This window comes from Cololabis saira, chromosome 5 (assembly GCF_033807715.1).
Source record: "Cololabis saira isolate AMF1-May2022 chromosome 5, fColSai1.1, whole genome shotgun sequence".
NCBI lineage: Eukaryota > Metazoa > Chordata > Actinopteri > Beloniformes > Belonidae > Cololabis > Cololabis saira.
The window spans coordinates 22189318-22213384 of record NC_084591.1 but is presented as its reverse complement, the minus strand read 5'-3'; the positions used below and the strand labels follow the sequence as shown (position 1 = coordinate 22213384).

Sequence of the window (24067 nt, the reverse complement as noted above, 5' to 3'; positions counted from 1 at the left end):
GACAAAGCACCACTTTCCACCAAGATTTCCTTATTTGAATATTATATTAAGCATTGAGAACAACCATTTTAGTCCATAGTAGCCAGTTATAAAAATATTATTAAAAAAAAAAAAAAGATTTTTTTTTTTTTTTTTCCAACAAACACCCCCTATTTTGAAATATGACCAGGGGCCACATAAAAGCTCCTGGCGGGCCGCATGTGGCCCGCGGGCCGCCAATTGAATATCCCTGCACTAGAGGAAGGAAGAACCTGTGATCGTGTTCCTTCACACACTTTGGGTGGAGCAGTCTGTCACTGAAGAAGCTCTCCAGTGCTTTTAAAGTGTCCTGGGGGTGGGAGTCCCTGTCCATCATGGATGACAGCTTAGCCATCATCCTCCTGTCTCCTACCACCTCCACTGGGTCAAGGGATAGAAAGGATAGAACGGACCTTCTTGATCAGTTTATCAGGTCTCTTCCTGTCAGCCGTCGGGATCCTGCTAACCCAGCAGACTACGTCATAAAAGATGGCTGATACCACCAGTAAAAGGTCTTGAGGAGTTTTCCCCTGCACCCCAAGATACTTCAGTCCCCTGGGCGCTGTCTGCTCGGACCTTTCCTGCAAAGTGCATTTGTGTTGTGAGTCCAGTCCAGTTCATTGATCAGGTGAACACCCAGTCATTTACAAGATGTCACCATCTCGATGTCTGTTCCCTGTCGTGTCGGGGAGCAGAGTGGTCGCCTGCAGAAATCCCCCACCAGTTCTTCCGTTTTTACCACATTGATCTATCTGGAGGCGGTTCGGTTGGCACCAGTCCGCAAAGTCCTGCTTTAGTTGCGTGACCGCTTCGGCAGGTGTCATGTGGTGGTGTTGTAGGTGACGTCTGCAGTATAAAGGGCGAAGAGGAACGGACCCAGGACCGTCACCTGGGCGACCCCTGTACTGCAGACGACCATGTCGGACGCACAGTCCCGGGTCCTCACATACTGTGGATGTGAGGTGGTGGCCCACCTCGGTGTGCTTTATAGTTTGTCCCGCAGAAGGGCAGGTTGAATGGTGTTGAAAGCACTGGAGAAATCAAAGAACATGATTCTCACAGTTGTGCCACCAAGTGCCAGCCATCTAACTTCCTGTTTGAGTCTCCTGTGGAACTAAAATTTGTTGCAGTTTCTCAACTGACCCCTAGAGGCAGGCTCCAAAAATCAATCTCCTTTGACTCTCATGTTAAAATCTCAGATTAAAAACACATTTACAGCCTGGTAAAAAAAAACATTTTGGTCTGAATCCTTTGATTTTGCACCTAAGGGGAGTGATTTTTTTTTTGCAACAGTAATTTTTATTTTCACCGCCAAGAACATTGACAACAAGAACAAATGGTATATTCTGCTGTCAACATCTGACGGCAACTGTGGAGATATTTTTGGTGGGGATCCGCTGAAGGAGCTGGTTGGCAAAGCTAACTTTGATTGACATGTGGTGGGCGTTTTCGCACCAGTTTCCCATGCAAAGAAAAATGGGGTTCAAATCCCCTCTTTAGAAACCAATGGGTCATTCATAATGCTTCATCCACATGGGTGTCACTTGAGCTAAATGATGGGCGAAGGTGGGACCCTGGCGGTTCCATCCTGGGCTACAGAAGCTGGCTCTTGGGATGTGGAACATGGGGTATTTCCTGTTCATTTCGACTTCAAACCATTCTAAAATGTACTAAAAGAAAAGACTTGTGCGTAGGATTTTATTGTTGTTTTATTATTTAAAAAAAATAATTTCAGGGACAAAAATGACTATATTCTTTGATTAAATCATATAAAATACACACAGAAATTTGCAAATGTTAAGAAGTGCATCTGGAAATTGACAGTAAAAACAAATCCCTGCTGGATTTTAACCGTTGAACTGAAAGTTAATTTGAATCTGTTTATTGCTAGAGCAACAGATCTGATGGACGTTCAGTCCAAGCAAACTTTTATTATGAGCCCTTTATGTTTATGTTTTTCTTTTCATTTGAAACCCCAGATTTATAACAGATTGATGCCACATGAGCAGCATGTGCAAAATTCACAAACAGGAGTAAAAACTTTACATTTTGCAAATGTAAAACTTGAAAATTCAGTATAAATAGTGCACATTAGTAAACACTAGCACATTCTTATAGTCTGTGCATGCTGCACAGTCATAATTCAATATGGTGAGGAACTAAATTCAGATTCAATTCAAAAATACTTTATTAATCCCTGAAGGGAAATTCAGTTTCCTAAATCCTGTTTAATGATTTAGTTTCTAGTGAAATTTGATTAACTTGGCATTAAAGGAACATCCATTTGCAGCTCTGAAAACGGACAGCACCGCTGATCTGACTGAGCCCATACGTACGACTGCTACTGTTACTCCAGGTGAGCAGTTTCTCTTTCAAACCACTTCAGGACGACGTCTTGGTTCTCCTCAACCCACTGGATGTTGACTCGAGTCTGTTCAATGGACTGGAGCGCCCTGTGGGCCTCGTCCAACTTGTAATCCTCCACAAACCGCTCCAGCTGGACGCAAACATACATGGTATTAGACAGCTGAATGAGACAATAACATTTTTTCTTTTTTATTATTCCTGTAAGTGACTGATCGATTTGTAACTGGAAGTGGCAGATTTACTGTTTGGCCAGTTCGGACTGGTTATATTTAACAGAACAGAAATGATAAAATCGGAAAACAATAAAAAGATGGAAAAGTGAATGAGCAAAAAGAGAAAATAAATGATTAAATGCCTAGAGCTTACAGGTAAATACCTGAAATAATTAGTTAGGACTGAAGATGCGGAAAGTTGCAACTAAATCTGTGAAATATTAAAAATTAATGAGTAAAGTAGTCAAAAGACATGAATGTAAAACCGTAATACTTTAAGACAGTTGACAGCTTTGAAAAAAAGGTCTAAAAAGTATTATTGAATTATTAAAACACAATAATATTTAGTGTGTGAATTGTTAGCGTTAACAACTAAGAATTCAAGTAATTTATTTGTGAAAATACTTGTTTAGTCTTTAAAAGAAATACTAAACGTAAAACAATTTTAAAACATCATATATATATATACACACAAGCCCCTTTCACACAGAGATTCCGCAATATTGGTGTAAAGAAGTCCTGCCAATACGCCGCCTTTGTTGGTTCACACAGAACCATACAACGCCGGCATAACGCCGCTCCCGTCTGTAAATTCACACAGCATGCCGGCGTTCCGCAATCAGAGGCGTGACGACAGCGTCAGCGTCTAGTGGCATGCCGGCATGCCGGCTGTGTCATTCACACAGACCCCGTTTCGGCTCTGTGACTACCTCCGCTGCCGGCTTATTGGTGGGGCCACTTGGCCCCCCCATTCCGCCTCCGTGACTTTCACACAGAACAGCGAGGCGGCTTAAAGGCGCAACGTTCCCGCCTCGAACTGGCTGTGTGAAAGGGGCTACACATACAAACAAACACACACACACACACACACACACACACACACACACACACACACACACACACACACACACACACACACACTATATATATATATATATATATATATATATATATATATATATATATATATATATATATATATATATATATATATATATATATATATATATATATATATATATATATATATATTTACATTTACATAGATATGTTCAGCATGTACTGAATATTCAGACTGCTTTTGGATCGTAGCTCAAAGGCCAGTAAAAACTCCCATCCTGCCTCATCATTAAGATGTGTCATGATGACGGAGGGCTCCGATATTTACAATCAGGGTGTATTAGGGTGTATCTGCTTTTCGTGCAAAATTACTCATCCCTTGTTTCCGTAGAAATGTGATATTTAGCTGACACCGCTGTAACGAGAAGATAACAGAAGAGCAGATTACCTGCTCCAGTTCAAACTGTGTGTTGAACTTGCTGCTCACTTCCCCAATCAGAACCGCTCCGTCCCTGCAAACATGTCAGCACCATGTTAGAAACAGCGCACGGATGCACCAAGGAACGTGCACACACCAAATGAATACAGAAGTGAATGAATAAATAGGTCTAGTGTATGAACTGCGTGCTGTTATCCTCAAAGAAACGAAAGAACTAACAGATCCAGCAGTGTCCTGATGGGTTTTTAAGTCTTTTCTCATAATTTGATTTATAAATCTCAGGCAGGAGCACAGGAAGTGAAAGCCTATCTCTTTTGTATAGTTATACTTGGATACCAGTCTTTTTGGCTTCCTGGAAACACAACAAACAGCTGAGACTGTACGGAGGCGATAAGGTGGATAAGAATTTGCCACCATAAACACTGACTTTTGTACTCTGTGACGAATTGCATAATTTGTTAATTTAATTTATTTTTTTTCCAGTGCACTGTTCATTATCACTGGGTGTTTTATGGTTCTGCTTTATACTGTATATCAGGAGGCCTCTCTAAACAAAAGCTACTGATGAAGCTAATAAACTTAAATATTACAGTCAGGGAGAAGCCACTAAGACTGGTGTCATTGTGGCTCAAAGTTACACACGCATATATATATATATATATATATATATATATATATATATATATATATATATATATATATATATATATATATATATATATATATATAATATATATATATATACATACATATATATACTTACATACATACATACATACATACATACATATATATACACGCATATACAGTATATCTCAAAAGTGAGTACACCCTTTAGATTTTTGCAAATATTCTGTCATATCCTTTCAGGGGATAACACTATCTTAATGAAACTTTGATATAACCTAAAGTAGTCAGTGTGCTGCTTGAATAACAGTATAGATTTATTGTCCCTTGAAAATTACTCAGTACACAGCTGTTAATGTCTAAACAGCTGGCAACAAAAGTGAGTACACCCCGTAGTGAACATGTCTAAATTGTGCCCAAAGTGTCAATATTTTGTGTGACCACCATTGCTATCTAGCACTGCTTTAACTCTCCTGGGCATGGAATCCACCAGAGCTGCACAGGTTGCTTCTGGAATCTTCTTCCACTCTTCCATGACGACATCACGGAGCACACGGATGTTGGACACCTTGCACTCCTCCACCTTCCTCTTGAGGATGCCTGACATGTGCTCAATTGGGTTTAGGTCTGGAGACAAACTTGGCCAGTCCATCACCTTAACCTTCAGCTTCTTCAGCAAGGCCGTTTTCATCTTGGAGGTGTGTTTAGGGTCATTATCATGTTGGAAAACTGCCCTACGGCCCAGTTCCTGAAGAGAGGGGATCATGCTCTGCTGCAGGATGTGACAGTATATATTGGAATTCATGTGTCCCTCAATGAAATGCAGCTCCCCAGTGCCGGCAGCACTCATGCAGCCCCAGACCATGATGCTGCCACCACCATGCTTGACTGTAGGCAAAACACATTTTTCTTGGTTCCTCACCAGGGTGCCGCCACACACGCCGGACACCATCTGACCCAAACAGGTTTATTTTGGTCTCATCAGACCACAGGACATGGTTCCAGTAACTCATGTTCTTGGATTCATTGTCTTCAGCAAACTGTTTGCGGGCTTTCTTATGCATCGGTTTCAGAAGAGGCTTCTGTCTGGGGCGACGGCCATACAAACCGATTTGATGCAGTGTGCGGCGTATGGTCTGGGCACTGACAGGCTGACATCCCACTTCTGCAACCTCTGCAGCAATGCTGGAAGCACTTGCACGTCTATTTTTGGAAACCAACCTCTGGATATGACGCTGAGCACGTGGACTCAACTTCTTTGGTCGACCCTGGCCAGGCCTGTTCATTTTCATGGTGTTGGCAATCTTCTTATAGCCAAGGCCATCTTTGTGAAGTGCAATAATCCTTTTTTTCAGCCGCTCAGAGAGTTCCTTGCCATGAGGTGCCATGTTGTCCAGCATTCAGAGAGAATTGTGCCCAAAACACCCAATTTAACAGCCCTGCTTATCATTTACACCTGAATCCTTGTAACACTAACGAGTCACATGACACTAGGGCAAGAAAACAACATCATTGGGCACAATTAGGACATGTTCACTATGGGGTGTACTCACTTTTGTTGCCAGCTGTTTAGACATTAACAGCTGTGTACTGAGTAATTTTCAAAGGACAATAAATCTATACTGTTATTCAAGCAGCACACTGACTACTTTAAGTTATATCAAAGTTTCAGTAGGATAATGTTATCCCCTGAAAGGATATAACAGAATATTTGCAAAAATCTAAAGGGTGTACTCACTTTTGAGATATACTGTATATACCTGTGTGTGTATTTGGGGCCAGAGGTGCCCATTTTCACTCAAGAGCAGGGCAGGAACCAGAACCCTATTCAGTTATGGAATTATTTTTTAAAGAACCATAAACAGATCAGAGTTGATCCAAGTTATGACATCATCAGTGTATGATTTTATGATAAAAGCCAGCCCCCCCCCCACCCCAATAGGAGTCTAACCTTTGAAAGTACTCCTGCATTGGCCTTTCTTACAAAGTGAGTACATTCACCTTGTATAGGCGCGCTACTGTTCCTGTGTAACATCAAGGTGGTTGTATCCACCTTCCATAAATAACCAAGTTGCATTCTCAGTCGAGCCTGTTATCTGGCCTCGGAAAAATTAGACACGAGCTATGAGAACTAACACAAGAGTCAGACAGCAGAGTCCACTTTGCAGCTTTTACCCCTGACTGACGTAGTCCCAGTTTGCTCTGATAAAGTTCCAGGCGAGCGCCTGGCCGGCTGCGTTCTCAGCTACGTAAATAACTGTGGCAGCAACATCCATCAGGCGTATCTTCTCAGGGTCCAAAGTGTATCCCAGGTATCTGAAAGATAAAAAAAAGACTTAAAACAGTTAAAAAAAACCAACAACTGTATGTTTGAGGTGCACCTTATGGAAGGACTTATTCTAAGCGTCACCTGTTGAGCAACCACGTCTTCTTGGTGCAGGACAGAGCTTGTCGGAGCTGGTCCTTCTCTGAAGTGTCGGTGGTGTTCTGATACTTCTCCCACGCGAATTCCCACTCTTTTTTCCCACCAGCAGCCACAGCTTGGCAGTAGATGACAGACCGCAGGTTGGGGTGGATGCTAAATCACAGAAAAACAACACACGCTTAATTTTCTCCACGAAAAATGGATCGAGGGAGGAACCATTTTTACGTTTGACTTGAACTTTTAACAGTTAGTACATTACAGACATGCAGAGTATTCCGTTTTACAAACAGCGTTACAAACAGGAAAGGAATTGCAGTAAATGAAAATGAATTTACTGACAAAAAATGGCAAAGTGTGACAAATGTGAAGAGGGTGGAATGTTTTCTCAAGTTTTACTGCACACATTTCTCGGTATGTCATCCACGTCAAAATTCACACAGGTGCTTAAACAAAAAACTGGTTTTCATGCATTGATAATATGAACAAACTCAATTGAAATATAGGTCTATTTTAAAGTTGCACCTGAAAACACTGATTCAGAAAGTGTAAAAGACTAAAGATGGTTGTTTGTTGCTACATTTGCAATTAGTAAGAATGACATCACGATCGACTGCACATCAAGAGGGCTGGAATTTCCTCAAAGGTGCCACTTTAAAAGTAGCTTTGATGCAAAAAAGAAAGTCACCAAACAGTTGACGTAAGCGTGACAGGATTAAACCCACCTTTACTAAACCTGAAGCTAGAGTGAAGCTACAGAAAATAACAAAAGCTTCACAGTTAGATCTTTTTTTTTTTTTATATATATCTTTTTTCTTTTTTGAGACAAACGAGGCACACAAATTATACTTATCCCAGTCCGTACTTGTTGGTGCTGCTGTTGCTGTTCATCCAGTCAGCAAACTTCTCTTCAGCCATCTTGATGCATTCAGGCAGCCCGTTGGAGCAGGCCACTTCTACGGCGGTGATCTGGAGGTGCCTTTATTCAACATAAATGTACAAATATGAGGCAAGAGTTGAGATGCACATGGAGAATAAAATGCAGTATGCAAGTATCTTGAATTGAACAACCTGCTCAAATTATTCTACCTAAAGTCAAGAAAATGCAATTTTACAATTAAATGAATATTAAACATAAATTCCGCCTGGCGTTCTGAGAACTATTTCTTTTTAACACAGTTCTATTGTCAAAATCTTCAATCTTTTAAGAAAATGGGCCTGGGCTTGAATTTGGATTAATTTAGTCCGTCAGATTTGGATGAAGAGGATATTCATGGGTTAGTCGTACAGCAAAAACCTCTGAAAGAGTAAGACTGGAAATCGTAAACCTTTTATTTTTGACCCATGTACTAAATAAATTATATCTCTGCCTTTTCTCTAGTGTGTACATTGTACTGCAACTACTGATGATCTGAAGTCTGTCTTAGCCAGAATACTCTCAGTGTGTGTTTGGTGGTAATGACCACCAAACACGCACTGATAGCTGTTCCATTTCTTCAGCCTTCCTATCTGTTGTTGTGTTTGAATAAAAAAACTCTTTAACTTTAAGACCAACAATTCAGCAATTCTTCTGAAATAGTTTGAGAAGATTGTTGGAGAGCATGACCAAAACAAAGGTCAAAAACAGGCGAAAAACATGCTAGATTCGTAAACTAATTTTCATTTAAAAGAAAAGAAAAAGCACAACATCATCACTAATCTCTCTCTAATTTGAATGAACCTTTTTTAAAAAAAAAAAGAAATAGCTGCCTTCTTGAGTTTTTGTAACATGGTTTGATGCTAAACATATATATATATATATATATATATATATATATATATATATATATATATATATATATATATATATATATATATATATATATATATATATATATATATATATATATATATACATACACACATATATTTATTTCAATTGAAACTACTGTCAACAGCAGACAGCAACTAGCAACTTTGATGATTAACCTGGGATTAATTTATGTAAATGAAAAGACAACTTCACAGCATCATGATGAGCGAAAACATTTCCTTACTTTAATAAATGATCATGATCATCTGGGACTTCTGACGAGTCTGTTAAATTCCTGAAGAAGCCGTAGAGATTTTTGACCTGTTCCCGTAAGTACACCTGCAAAAATGAACAGCTTTATGGCAGGCTTTTAGGATTGCGTGAAGCGTCATAACATGTCTCCTGATGTTGGATAAACTTTAACTAATGGAAATAAACGTTATTCTGGCAAATCCATCTTATACAGTACAAGTAAAAGTTCAATTCAATTCAATTTTATTTTATTTATAGCGTCTATTATAACAGAAGTATAACAGAAGGGCAGGTGAGCAAAGTCATTGCAGTAAGTGATTTAGTAAACAAGATCAGATTTTTATGGCACATGCCTGCATTGGTCCGTACACCTCAGAGCGTTCAAACATTTGGATGAAGTAGTCAAGATTCCTGACTGCCGACTGCCAGGGCAGGAGATCCCTCTCTTTCTTGAGGAAACGGGTTGAATTCAGAGCCAGAGTCACGTTGACCAGTTTGGCCCTGAGGAAAACAAACATCAGTCTGTGGTGAGAAGTCGGTCAACTCTTCGGTGACAGCTGTGGCACAGCTAGGGCGAGGTTGTAACCACTAAATACCAGTCCAAGTGAAGCATCACCCCTGACCAGCATCTTTACCGTCACAACTCAGTGTGATATGCATGCTGTGTGCGTGTTCAAAGGTGGCAGGATTCTTCTGTCAAAGTAAACAGTATGGTATTTACGGTAAGAGTTTTTTCTCAGGTAATTTAACTTCTACCTAAGTGAAACAAAAATATTTGGCAGCTGTAAGTTTCCTGAGAGAAAAGATGTTACAAATGAAAGATTTTTTTTTTTGTTAAATTTGCAGTTGCCCGAATATATCCTAATTTGGATATAAAATACAAATAGCTTGATTTACATATACATATATTGTATGTAAGCTACATGTTGCAGTTTGCATCTGTCTGTAAGTAAACCCCCCAAACACAAGGTGGCAGTGCAGGTTCTTTTCTGCAACTTTCTGCAACGTGTTGCTTGCAGTCCTGATCTTTTCTTAAATGTATTAGAATGTGTAAATGCGGAGCATCACTAATGTTTACTGACATCTCAACAATCATTCTACCTGGCTTCAATACGATAAAAAAAAAAAAAGTAGAAGCGTGAAATACGTGGACTAAAGTACGACGCTACCAAATGAACAAATTACATTTGTTGCGATCGTTGTTTTTCTACCCAATGTGGGGTTAAATTTATGGGTCAGTGCACATCAGGCTACATCAGGGGTTGCTCGGCTACGGCGGACATACTGTTCAACTCAAGGCAAAATCCCTCACAGTGGCATTGTCATGGCTTGATTTCATCTATGTCTAATGTTGTTTTAAACTTGTAGCTCTTCTCTTAACAGATGGATGTGTTATCACTGCCAGGCCACAACGTTTACCCATCCAGCTCGTTCTGTTAGTAAATGCTGTTGGATTAGTTAGGTCTCTCTCTCTTACACATGTGCATGCTCACATGCAAGCACACACACTCATTCAACCGAGAAATTGTTTGTTTGTAAATATCCATCTTTTTGGAACGCTGTTTTTTTTGTTCTTGCTATTATTACAGTATAATGTATTTTCTTGGTGAGAACTTTGAATAAGCCCATTTAGGGCTTCCTTTCTCACCTGCATATATTTTCATGCTTTTATGTTCATTTCAACTTTTGTACCGTTTTTATGTTGTGCAAATAAACAAATCAAATCTCTTTGCATCAATATATCAAGATGTTTTAAGAGGTTAAAGTGTGGGTCAAAGCTGGTACCTTGCCAAGTTAAAGGCATCATCAATGAGCTGTCCTCTGTTCATCAGTGGGATCCGCTGAAAAAGAAAAAAAATAAACGTGCCATGTAAGAACAACCCCAAACTTAAGGACTTCCACAGGATGGTTTCGTGTCTCAAAAATCTTCAGAAAAGTTGTCCATTTCTAAGTCCATATCCTGGATAATTTTCTATTAATATCCATTTTTTGTAGGGAAAGATTCATTTTTTCCCCATAAAATGAGTACAAATTTTGAGTGCGGAAGAAGAAGCAGTGTCATCTGCTGATAATGTAAAAGTGCTGCAGCGAGGCCAGAAAAGAGGAAACCATCACGACCAAACTGAGGTTTTTATAAAACACAACTATAAATGTACTTCTGGTAATGTCATTGCTGACTGGTAAACAAGGACAGGAAGGGGAGGAGTCAGTCTAGAAACAGCTTTATAATGACATTCTTAGAAAATTTGTGAGAATATGAATCATATCTGTTTTTGTTCCATTTCCTGAAGATCAGACTTACAAGACAAACGACTCTTGCTTGTGAGACTTCGGGCTTTTACTTTTGAATAAAAGCTTTTGGTGCTGTGTCCTTTAAACGGCAACAGCGTGTTGCGGTCATGACGACACAAAGCTTTCTTGCATTATTTTTTGCGCTCTGTGGAGGAACGTCTTCATGCCATGCAGGTTTGTGCCACCCACCAGAGCGGAATTCAAAGGTCCTTTCAGATCTGTGCGGGTTTCCCTCATCGCTTACATGTCATTGTACAAATGGGGAACTTTTTGAAAATAGTATAACAGTATTAAATGGAAAGCCAAGGTGGCCAACAGCTCCAGCGTTTTCAAGTGAACCTTATTTCCTTGAGTTATGTCATCTTCAAGATGTTATCTTCAAGAGTTATGTAATACTGTTTTTACCACAAATACTTGTTTTTGTTCACCTACAAAGATGATCTAATCTTAATCCTTTGAGGCGTTACTCATAAAAATAAATTCCAGTTGTTCTCAGAATCAAGTCATTTTCTTTCCTTTCTTTCTTTTTTTATAGCGATTTAATAATTAACCTGAAACCTACTTCTGCATTTACAGCCTTCCCTCTGAAGGTGCAAAAAAGCAGTTCATAAATGATCTCAACTAAACCTAAAGTGGTTTGGTTCACGTGCAGCTCTGTGACCTGTAAAGTCATCCTGTGGCCTCGTACTCACGTTTGGGTTCGTCTCCAGCTGATGCAGGAGACGCTGCCAGTTCTCTGGGTTGTAGTTGACTCTGTAGTATCCAGTACAGTTGACGTTTGCCAGGATCCACTCACCGTCCCTAGATATGAAATGCGGCTTTCCGACTGACAGAAGTCAAAAATTCACAAGTTGTAGTCAGAGCAAAGCACAAGTTAGAGGTATAGTGCAAAGAAAAAGAAAAACGTTGATTCAGCACAAGAAGGAATCTTGGATAATTATGCACAAATGATGGAAGTGTGGTCGTCTGAACATCTAATGTTGATTTTAAGCACTCCATCCACCCTCCCATATTAGAGAACGACACCCAAACTTAAAGAAGACGTGCAGTCCACCGTTGTTCGGTGTCTTTTAGACACCGTTTGCAGCTGTTTACACTGCTTTTTAATAGCAACTTTTGAATTATTTTGAGTGTGTTTTTTGTCTTCCAAGGTTGTTTGTCATCCAAGTGCTTAGTTCATATCTGTTTGTGGTCACGTAACATCTGCTTGTGCCAATTTTTGAGTTTCTTTTTTCATGTGATCAACCGTTTGTAGTTAACCTTTCCAGAAACTTACAGTCCAAACACACTCAGACTTTGTGCCCCTTTCACTGCGCCTTTCCCGTGTACCTTTGGCTGTTTCATTACACATGAGCACCTTTGGGTGCCAAAAAGTCAACATTATCAATGTTGCATCCTGACCAGCTGCATCCCGATGTGGCAGGAGGTTTAAGGGAAGAAATATATGTATTGATTTCTTAAATGTAAAAACAAATCCGTACTGTCTGTGTAAATCATGTGTAAACTCTGAGGCTCTGTGTTGCGTATCGTGCGTGTTACCTGGGCCCTTGACGTCCAGCCAGACAAGACGGTCAGAGTAAGATTTGTTCGACATGACCTTGATCGGGACGTTCCACAAGTTACTGAGCAGACAAACAACAAAGTGTCATAAGAACATGTTCTGACCTGATTCAGGAAATGAAGCCGGCACTGAAGGACGTGGTTAAGGAAGCATTTTAATTAAAACATAACAAAAGCACAGCAATGCGCAAACAGGGAAGGACATTTAATCTGCCTCATAATGAGCAGATTAAGTGCAATAGCACGGTGTCAATGTCTCGTGGGTCCAGAGTCATGAAATACATAGGTTCAAAACTCTGACTCAAAACACTCTGCGGTGCCAAATGTGTAATCAGCAGCCGTGGTTTCCAGGGAAATACTAACAAACAAGGTGGCCATCGAAGAACAGCTTTCTTTATTTTGTCAGCTAAAACTTACATGACAAATGAACTTTTTTGGAGGGAGCAAGCGTTGAACCTTCAGCCCTTTTTGCTCGTGCTCTTATCAACGTCCCCAGAACTGGGGACTTCAGGGTTTTGCTGGTTAAACTAGAGGGTATGAGTGGTATTTGGAGGTATTATGGTTATGTCACATTAGTTTAGCATTTATATCAGGATTGTGTTCAAGTGTTACTTTTTGCAAGCTTAAAAAAACACAAAAATTGCACAATCAAATCAAATAAAGTTAAAGAGACAGTTAACGCTGTATTTATCAAAGGCTTTTACCCGAAGCGACTCACAAAAAGGAGGACTGACTTTTCAAAGCCAAAAAGGAGAGGCAGACTTGCAGTCGGCCAAAAGCAATTACTGAGTAGAGAAGTGCAAGAAGTGTTAGTTCTGGTCAGCTTTGGGGAGAAGATGAAAATCGAAAAGGTGCGACAGAGAGCAGCTGGTAGGTTCCACCGAATCTCCTTCACAACCTTTATAAACGCCCTTTCCCAACTTCTACTGCACGTGTTGCAGCCATGAAATTCTAAGTTAATTATTATTTGGCAAAAAACAATTACGTTTTTCAGTTTGAACATTAAATATGTTGTTTTTGTAGTGTATTCAATTGAATATAGGTTGATAAGGATTTTCAAATCGTTGTATTTTGTTTTTATTTACATTTTACACAATTTCCCAACTTCAACCAAATCCGGTTTGTACATTGGTCGTAAACCTACTGTTTCCATACGAAAATGACGGTAAAGGATACCACCTGCACACATCACATCACATCGCAGCAACATCAGACTAAACTTCTAGATGATTGTAAACATGAGGGGAAAAAAAAACAAGAAGATTTATACTTTCAAATAGTTTCCATTTCATGTTTTTTCTGTTTTCCCCTGAGGATGAAAAATGAGTGGATCTTATTTGGTTTTTCTTGATTTCCATGAAGCCCTGTGTTTTGTGGCGGCTGTGTTTCCGTCCGTACCTGGATTGGGCAGAGACATTGTAGAGAAAATGGTTCTGGAACACATTTCCATCGGTGGTGTTGATGGTGATGACGGGATAGCCCGTCTGTTCAGTCCAAGGTTTCATCAGCGCACGAGTGTCAGTGATGTAACTGTCACGGCGCACCTGCCAACAGCACACAAGCTCATTCAGTGGTTTCGCCGCCGTCTTCTAACTTTTAAACAACCGAATTTTACCTCTTGGATCGAGTCCCACAGGTCGTCCGTGTCCGTGTTTCCTCCCTGGAAGGTCTCGAGGTAATTCTGAAACACACAAAAACAGGGTGAATGGAAGATAGAGACAGGTTAAAGCAATCAGTTCCTCCAAAAAGGTCAGAATAATTACTCTCAGGGGAATGGTTGGATTTTAAATTGTTGGGGGAAATTTGGAGCAGCTCCATCTTTTGCAAAGATCTAAGCTAAATGTTATTCTTCATGAAGATACAACGACCTACGGGGCTATTTTAGTCAGAATTACTGATTATATATTTCTCACCACTGTAATATTGATAGATTACATTTAAATGCACCCGGACACCCCTATCATGGGGGGTTTAGGTGCGTCTCCAAGCATGCAGAGGCCTTGAGGCAGACCCAGGACATGCTGGAGAGATGATATCTCTCAGCTGTCCTGGGAATGCCTCAATAGTCCAATGGAAGAGCTGGAGGAGGTGGCCGAGAGGGAGGGAGGTGCGTCTCTCTCTGCTTAGGTTGCTACCCCATCAAGGTAAATGCAAGCCTTATGGAAACCAATGCTTTCTGAAGTGAAATCCTCCAGCTTCTTATGCACACAAATATCCCTAAATATAGAGAGCTTTGATGCAACTGTTTACATCAGAGTTTGTGCACAATTATCTGCATGGCACCATTCACTACCAAGCAAATCAGTCCCTTTCACTAATCCCAGCAGGCTATGGGACATTAACTTTAATTAACATTCATTTTTTTCTTTTTTCTACATTTAACAAGACTGTTCAGAAGTGAAAAAAAGCATAAACAATATTAAAGGAGATCTGTGACATTCTGACTGCTAGTTAAAGCAACAAATTGGATATCTTTCACTGTAGTAATTTCTGCTCCTCCACCCATGGTGTAAGTCATGTCAGGCAGTCTGGTGACCAGTTACAGGAATCAGAGCACAATTTTAGTAACAAAAAAAAAAAATGTAATTCCTGCTCACCCTGATCCCTTTTTTGAAAACATCTTCTGTCACAACGTCGGCCAGCATTCTCAGCACCAGTGCCCCCTGCAGAGTAAACACATATCACATGTTACCAGAACATGTGGGGATGAGATAAACACATCCAAACAAGAGCGTCTGGGTTAGCAAACACTTGAACATCGATGAAGTAAAGCCTTCTAAAAAAAGGGGTTGTACACTAAAACAAATAACACAACTGGTTTTAAGAACCAGGCCACACCTCTATATTTCATCAACACTGTCAGCTCAGAGCGAGTTCAGGTGAGGGGTGACCGTCCAGATCGTGCTTCATAAGTGAAGGCAGGACCAGGGGCCTGTACTACGAAGCAAGTTCAACATATCCAGGATATCTTTTCCTTATCCAGATTCACTTAATCTTAAACTGTAAACCATGATCAGCAATATTAAAATAATAGAGGCTTGCAATATTTCAGTTGATTTGTAATGAATCCAGAATGTATGACATTTTTTTGTTTTTGTGTTTGCATTACAGAAAATCACAATAGGCTATTCTAATTTTCTGAGACAGTCCTGTATATATTGGTTCTATAACTATTGTTGTTGACCGATAACTTGTGCTGATGCTGTACCAAAGAATTGGGTTTTTTAATTTATTTTATTTTATTTTTTATTTTTTCAGGAGGGGGGTATTTAGTATTTTAAAGTGACTTCTCAGAATGTTCGAGGGACGAAATTGAAAATCCCTTTTTTGCTATCCCCTTACAAATGCATCTTCTTTTTGATTTCTTCTTGATTTATTTATTTAATTGGTATTAGTTTTGGATTGACTGTACATCGGATTTTGGGTGATGATTTGTTTTATTTATTCATTGATTGATTGATTTTTTATTTTCTCCTCCACCTCTTTTTTCTTTTTTTCCTTTTTTCCTTTTTTTTTGATTTTTTTGGATCGTTCATACAGGGAAAGCAAAGGGGTTTTGGTGGCCCTGAATACGCGTTCTGTTCGGAGGGATCCTCTCACGATCCGCGCACCAAGCTCCACTGGATTCTCTTCGAAAGGGCATGCCATTTTCCAAGAGAGCTGATTGGTCAGTGGGCGGTGCTTTTATACCCGGCGATCTGTATCTCGAACATAACCTGCTCCGGAGCAGGTTAGCTGTTCAGCATAAGTTACCATGGCGATGTGCCCCGATAAGAAGTGAACCACCGTCGTAGTCCTGAAAACCCAGGGTTAAACCTGAAGTTACCTCGCTAACCCCAAATCCCGCTTCGTAGTACAGGCCCCTGGTGTACTACTCCTCTGACATCTTTCTTCTTCTATGTTTGCTTTGGCAGGGTGTCCTGTCATGCTATGATCTAAAGAGTTTTTAAAGGCTTTCTGAAACAAAAGTGCATCTATGAGCTTGGAAAAAGATGCTTATTCTGAACATCTCACTGAGCTCCCCACAGTGATAAAAAGGCTGCTTTCTTTTTTTCTTATTTTCTTTGACTTGCGTGGGAACATCTGTGATTTTCAAAAAGATTATAAGAGCAACACTCCATCTTGCTTACAAAAATCTTGGCCAAGACCAGGCCTTCAATAATATTCTCCTCTGGATGAATGATAATAACTCTAAGATACATTCTGTAAACCTGAAAGTTTTCTTTTTTTTCTCTTTGTGGCCAAATTCTAAACTGAACTACAAGTGAACCTCTCAACTGAATGAGGAACATCAGAATACGAACAAATCCAAGTTTAACTGATATCCTGCTGAGAGTCTTTGGGAAGATTGGGAATGAGCAGAGCAAACAACTAAACACTGTAGTTATTTATCGAAACGGATTTTAGCAAGATGACAGCAGTCGTAGAGCAATGGAAGCTGGGTAAAGCCAAACAAGACCTTATTTATTGGTTTTGTAGTGTTATTTGTTCTCTCCACATAATTACTTTAAATCTAAGGGCCATGTCAACTTACAGAAGCTTTTTTTAACTGTTTGAACAAATGTGTTACATTTACGGCATAAACATAAAGATGAGCATATATTTTTTTAAAGAAAACCCCATCTATTTGAGCTCCCAGTACAGTTGTATTAGCTTCATACTCGAGAAGAAAAGCAACCTCAAATCAAAGCACTCACACCACCATGCTTAAAAATTGATATGAGGTCCTTCTTCTGCATCTACACCAAACATGTCTGCTGTTACTGGAGCTGTGCAAAACACTGCAATCCAAAAGCATTGTGTTCAAATGTTCCTTTTGGGTAGCAGAGGCTTCCTCCTACGTCTCACATGCCGGGGAACATTGTGAAGCCCCTTTCTGATCAGAGATGTAGCCCTTTAGATCAACAGCTGCAGTTATTCACAGGTTCTGTAGAGACATTTTGAGGTCCTTTGACAATCTTTACATCTAATGGCAGCTGATTCCTGAATAAGTGTAAAGTCATCTGAAATCTGTACCACGCAAGGATGATTTCCCTCACATTTTAAAAGTATATCTTTTTCATTAATTTACACATTGTTTAAAAACCTCTTTTCATGAACCCTTTTTCCTCCTAGAGATCCATTCAGGTTACAACAGGATGATTCCAGATGCCTCGCTTACATGGGAAAACAGCAGGGCGTTAATTTCAGAGTTTCAGATTAGAAAAGTTCTATCAGTCTTCTTTGAAGAAGTTCAAATCATTGGAACCGCCGACTTTAATATAATGGTGGGTGTTGCACGTGGTTTCAGCGGTCCCAGGGTAATTAAGGCTTTGCCACTCTACCTTGGCGTAGCTTATATGATCAAACGTCCCAATGATCTGGGAAGTTGTCTGGACCTCTTCCGGTGGCATGCTGAGAGGATGAGACGAGATCAGAGCATCACTTTCAAACGCAGCGTGGAGGTCGTCCATTATGGCTGTGTGTCTCTGGGGAGAACAGAGATGAGACGGTTGAGCGCCACAACAACATCAGATAACGCAATTTATCTTTTTTTATTCGTGGATTCTGAAACGTGGCTGCAAACCGACAAATCTAAAGATCTTCTCTTATGATTGTATCTGCCTTCAGTAGGAGGGAAACGAAACGAGACATTGGTTACATAAAAGAGGGTTTCACGCTATAAAAGAGAAATATGAGACAAAAATTGGGTGGCAAAATGTACAAAAATAGGAGTTATATTTAAGATTTTGAGCACTCAAACATGTACTTTTAAATTCAGTTGATTTGTATGTTTTCAGGACATCTTCATCTGAGATCCTGGGAGCTAAGAGATGTTTACTAACTCCACAACAGCTTAAACACTAGGTTTAACACTGAAGAAGCCTCTTTAAAGAAGATCTCAAGGGACCAAGACAGAACAGTTTCTTTTGGTCAGTTCTGGCAATACAGATGATAAATATCTATAAGCACAGTCTCAAACTTGGAGGAAATAATGCTGCTGTCTTCTTTGACTGTGATCAAGTAATGAACGTACATATTCTCAAAGTTTTCTGTATATATTCCTGTCAAATGAGAGCTTGCCAAATATGCATCCATGTTAGACTTAAAAACAATCAAAATAAAATAAAAGGTAGGTGCTGATGTGAGCATGAACAGCAGGTAACCTACGAAATGACGGCGTGTTGTTTGGAACATACTGTTTGGAACGAAGTGTTAACATTATCCACTGCAAGGTATGACATGTAGGTGGCAAAGCCCTCGTTCAGCCAAATGTCACTCCACCATTTCATCGTCACCAGATTTCCAAACCACTGTGGAAAAAATGAGAACAAATCATTAACAAAAGCGGCAGCATTCAACCCACACCTTGCAGCAGACGGGGCCTGTCAGCTGAGGCTGCCCGGTTTAACTATGCAAGGAATGTGATCTATAAAATCCATTCAACTCTTACCTGGTGTGCCAGTTCATGTGCTATGACAACGGCCATATCTTCCTGGTGCATCCATGATGATACTCCTTCCTCGTAGAGCAAAATACCTTCCTGGTATGTGATAAGTCCCCAGTTTTCCATTGCTGAGACACTCAAGTCTGGCAGTGCAACTTGATCTAAAGAAGTCACATGAGGAGGACAAAAAAGACTAAATTAAGGTGAAATATACACAACACAAACACGGCTTTGACAGAAGTGGATGGATTGTCTCAACTGGGCTACTTTTATTGAATTTGCATGTCATTAGTCCAATCACGGTGATTTGGGCTGAGAAAGCCGTTTTGAATTGATTCTGCTATAGAGGCAGCTTGACACAATAGTTTAGTCAGATTTTTACTAATTTAGACTACCGTAATTTTATTCCCCAGCAATGAAAGTATCTTAATTTATGATGCTTTAAAAGCAGTCAGAAAGAAGAAAAGAAACTGTAGAAATGGAAGAATCTGGACTAGTAAATCTTTTAGATACAAAGTCACCAATGAAACGCATAATGCATAGCTATCAATTGTTAGGTGTGGACATTTTTTAGTATCAAGATGCATTGTTTTTTTATAATATGCAAACCCTTGGTAAACCTTTAAAAAGAAAAATGATATCAATTGCCAATTGCCCCACAAAATCTCTTCAGATGCATCGTGGAATTGTACCATATTTTCAGCACTACAAGGCGCACTTAAAATCCTTACATTTTCTTAAAAATCAGAAGTGCGCCCTATAATCCAGGGCAGCTTGTGTATTAATTCTTGTTGCGCTTACTGATCTCGAACCAATTTAATGTGGTTAAAAAAAATTTGTCAAAATGTTTTAGTGCGACTTTGAAAGCAATGAAGACGCTCCACTTGACCGATTGTCAGACCGTTCAGCTGAAAGATTAAAGTCGGTCCTTGGTTGGATACGGGTTGAACTAATTATGTAGTGGTGGCAAGCAACCTTCATCCAACATCTAGTCAAGGTTACCTTACTATAATTGGACGTCAAGCCAACGTTAGCTTTTTAGCGTAAACCCAACTTTTAAATCTCTTTCTTTTCTTTTTACCTCGCATCTGTGCTAGCTTGGCCTGATATCCTCATCCTTTTTATATTTCATACAAAGATTAGTCTTGTTCATCTGGATTTTGGATTCTGGTTTCCAAACAAATGCAAAAAAAAAAAATGCTTGTTGATGGCATCCAAACTAATATAAACTATTAACTAATTAACTAATAACTGTTGTGGAGTTGGAATGCTGGTGATTGGTGTTGGTTTTATAGCAAAATCTTGCTGATACAAAGCTGATGCCCCCATATGAGTCACTGCCTAAACCATCCCGTTGTGGTTGGCTTCGTACATTCCATACCAGTGGAAAACGGCTGCCAGTGAACAGGAATTACACCTATTTCATGAGAATTTTTTGACGTTAATGGATATTTCCCATCTGTAAACTGTTGACAGGACTCAATTGAACTGGTGCCATCTTTTAGCCATTAAGCCTTCTCCAACTAGCTAATCCACCAGCCCACCAAAAACAAATACGTTGGTTGTTACATTTTTAACACCAAATCCATATCATTAAATTCAGACAAAGTCTTACAGAGCTTGTTCAGTTTATAGTCGATTCCGAAATACTCCTCATAGAAAGTGAGGATATCTTTGGTGATGTCATCAGCATACTTAGTGTGGCCCGCTTCAATGGCCTCACGACGTGCATACGTCTGAAAGAGCAAAACCAACAGGTTTAGTCATCTGATCCCAAAAATCAACTAAATGAAACGTGATATAACAATGCAAATATATATTTTTTTTTATGTTTACATACGTTTTATGAATGTTTATAAAAGACAATTCATGATATCACCATGTCACGATATGATCACGTGAATTTACGGGAGCATACATACTCGTATATCCACACGATGTTCTGGTTGTGGGACATGTGTTAACTCGTCAACTTGTGATACCACGAAAGCCAACAAGTACGTTGACATTTTCGGTGTTGGGAGAAAAGTGGTTTCTTGCCATTCGTCATCTATAGTGGTAACTGGAAGAGAGGGGGATGGGATATTTCCAATTCAGTTATTATGCTTCAGCTTCATCCATGGTCTAAATAAAACAGATACTGGCAAATTGTTATAATATCATATTTAAATACCTTGCCCTTTTGTATTGCTAAGAGCTTCTGTATTTAGTCTGTGGATGACTGTCAGGTCAAACACAGCCTTCATATCTGGCTCATCGAAACAAGGAAACAATCTCCTCGCATATGTTGGCTCCAGCTGCGTGGCTGCGAGGAATCTGAATACAGAGTCAACATTTCACTCTGAGATTTATGACAACATGCAAACAAGAAGGAGGGGATTTGGATTTAAATAAATAATCAAGTTGCGGATTTCCTCATTTTGTATTGTTTGAGGGGAGTTGATCTGAAGTCGCCAAGAAAGAGGAATTGCATTAACCTCTGGCACATCAGGCAGCTACAAGAGTTTGAATCATCTCTCTGACAAGGCCATGAGTCAGGATTCAAATCTCTAAAATCAGTCTCAACTGACAGCAGAATTATACATGTGTCTATGTGCACCGAAATCCAGCCAACATTTCACCGGACTTGCTTTGGTCACGCCTTTTAAAAAGAACAAACTAAACAAAGCAAAAAAAAAAAAAAAAAGAAGAAGTTAACCACCTTGCAGCCAGAAGACAGATCTGCTCAATGAGTTTGACCTGGACGACATGAAAGAGCCGAAAAGGCAAAACACCATTTGCTTGGCAGGAGCAGGAACAAGGAAATTAAACACGGGGCAAATGCAGATAAGGAATTATTACCCTCTTGGACATAAGTTTATGAAGCCTTTAAAATGTTTGCCAGCGTCATGTTTTTTTTCTTGTCTCTACTGTATACTCATTTAAACTAAATTTGCAAAATAATTTATTAATAAAATCTTAATAGATGGTCATGCCTAAGAAATGTTCATGTAAACATGTTCATGATATAAATAAGAAGATTCCCAGTTTAAGTATATAGGTGAGTTTTTATGGTTCAATTGAAAAAGTTTATTTTTCATTTCTAGATCAAATAAACTACATGTATATAACACCATCACAAGATTAAACAAACAAAAAAGACACCTCTGCCCTTTTTCTCTAATATTTATGTCAACAGACTTCCATCAAACTGGTGTCAAAGTATTTCTCTTTTTTCAGGTCCAGTGAGCGTCGTCAAATCACCAAGTGTGAACGTTTATACGAGTGGATGTTCCAGAGACTTTAACACGGCCTGTGTGTGCAAATGTCCTCACTTACCTCTCTTCATTAGTGTCCTGTTCAACATATGTGCTCACAAACAGTGCTTCAAGGGTATCTGATATTGCTCCACTGAACTCCAGAAACAGAGAATAGTTCCCCCCTGCCTTCAAAGGCTCACTCAACTGGATTTCTAAAAAGTCACTTTCGTCTTCGTGAACTTTCCAGGAGCTAATACGAATGTCTTCTTCTGTGTCTTCTTTTGTGTTATTGTACACACGCCTGGAATGGATTTTCAGGTCTTTGCTGTGAAGGTAGATTGCCCGTGTTTCCTTGACACATTGAAAGCTGACCGTGGAGTTCCCAGTGAAGAGCAGCGTCTGATTGGGGGTGGTGACGTTCACCTCCTCGACGATTCTGGTGTAGAGGTGAGGCTGGAGGACGAGGGTGTACGTATCGGGTACTAGGGTCTTCGGGAGCCTCAAGGTCGGTATCGGGGGCACGGTGGAACTGGTATCTGGTCGGCGTGTTGGGTTTATTTCTAGCATTTCAAAATGGTACACGACGCCCATGGTGATGGTGCCGGCGATGACGGAGACTGCCAGGACGGCAAAGCAAGAAGCCAAGACCTTGGATGTGGCGGACGTCATCGCCATTGTGGTTGCTTCCTTCGGTCAGTCCTCAAGGTCCCCTTGCTTGTCCGCTGGAGTCTCGGAGCTGTCTACCTCTGGTCTGTCCAGACTGATCTGCACACATTGATGTATCTCTCCCATAAACAGGGCTCGGCCTCAGCAATTACGGGTCAGTACTTAGATTAAGCATTAACGTGGGCCAGCCAAAGGAGCAAAGGTTAAGCGGTGTAGTGTGAGAAGAGCAATGTTCATTGTAGATAATGAGTCAAGCTGCGCTCTCCAAACATCTGCAGGTGGTTACCGTGGCATTTCCACTAAATGTAGGAGTCAAGTAAGCCTCAGGGAATACCTAGTCTTCCAACTGCGCCCTCGACGCCATCAAACGCCCGTTGATCAAATGTCTCACACAAGTCAGTAAAATCCCTCAAGGAGACACCAGCACTTCTGACTGTAGCTGGAGGTGTCCAGGGTTTCAATTTGCAGCCTTATTCCTTGTGTTTATTGCCATCAGTCATCAAGTCCTCACTGCATGGGGGTCCAAAGACTTGTGTCTTCACGAAGACTCTGAGACTGAAAAACTATTTGCAAGCGAGGAGCGTTTGGGAGGAGGACTGCTGAGGGGGCTGGTTAAAGGAGGTGGAGAATAGAGAACACGGGGATTTGAGAGATGACTGAATAAGCCGGGAAGTTTCATCCTCAGGGAGCCACGACCACCTCGACCAACACACAGGAGAGGGAAATGATGGGACAAACAGGCAAACTGGGAAAAATGTAGGAAGCGATGGCTTCTTTTTCCCCCAAGAACAGACGTTCCCATGGGAGCTTGAGATGAGATGATATAAAAAGTTTGGATTTAGGTGTAGTGGCACCAGAGGACTATTTCTGCTTCACAACATGCATTTTTCAACGTCTGATTAAGGGGTTGTTAT

General features: G+C 40.1%; 1 protein-coding gene across 1 annotated transcript; it reads right to left on the bottom strand.

Annotated features, from left to right (window-relative positions):
• Positions 1 to 1709: 1709 nt before the first annotated feature.
• anpeplb (alanyl (membrane) aminopeptidase-like b) lies at positions 1710 to 23646 on the bottom strand. Its single transcript, XM_061721211.1, has 20 exons — positions 22567 to 23646; positions 21422 to 21564; positions 21171 to 21310; positions 20864 to 20984; positions 19255 to 19409; positions 19001 to 19114; positions 18146 to 18289; positions 15419 to 15484; positions 14437 to 14502; positions 14220 to 14365; positions 12801 to 12883; positions 11954 to 12087; positions 10755 to 10810; positions 9323 to 9470; positions 8962 to 9056; positions 7791 to 7904; positions 6914 to 7081; positions 6679 to 6819; positions 3886 to 3949; positions 1710 to 2515 (listed from the first exon to the last, which is right to left on the bottom strand). Exons 1-20 carry the CDS (start codon positions 23160 to 23162, stop codon positions 2366 to 2368), a joined length of 2844 nt encoding a protein of 947 aa, XP_061577195.1. The 5' UTR covers positions 23163 to 23646; the 3' UTR covers positions 1710 to 2365.
• Positions 23647 to 24067: the final 421 nt, after the last annotated feature.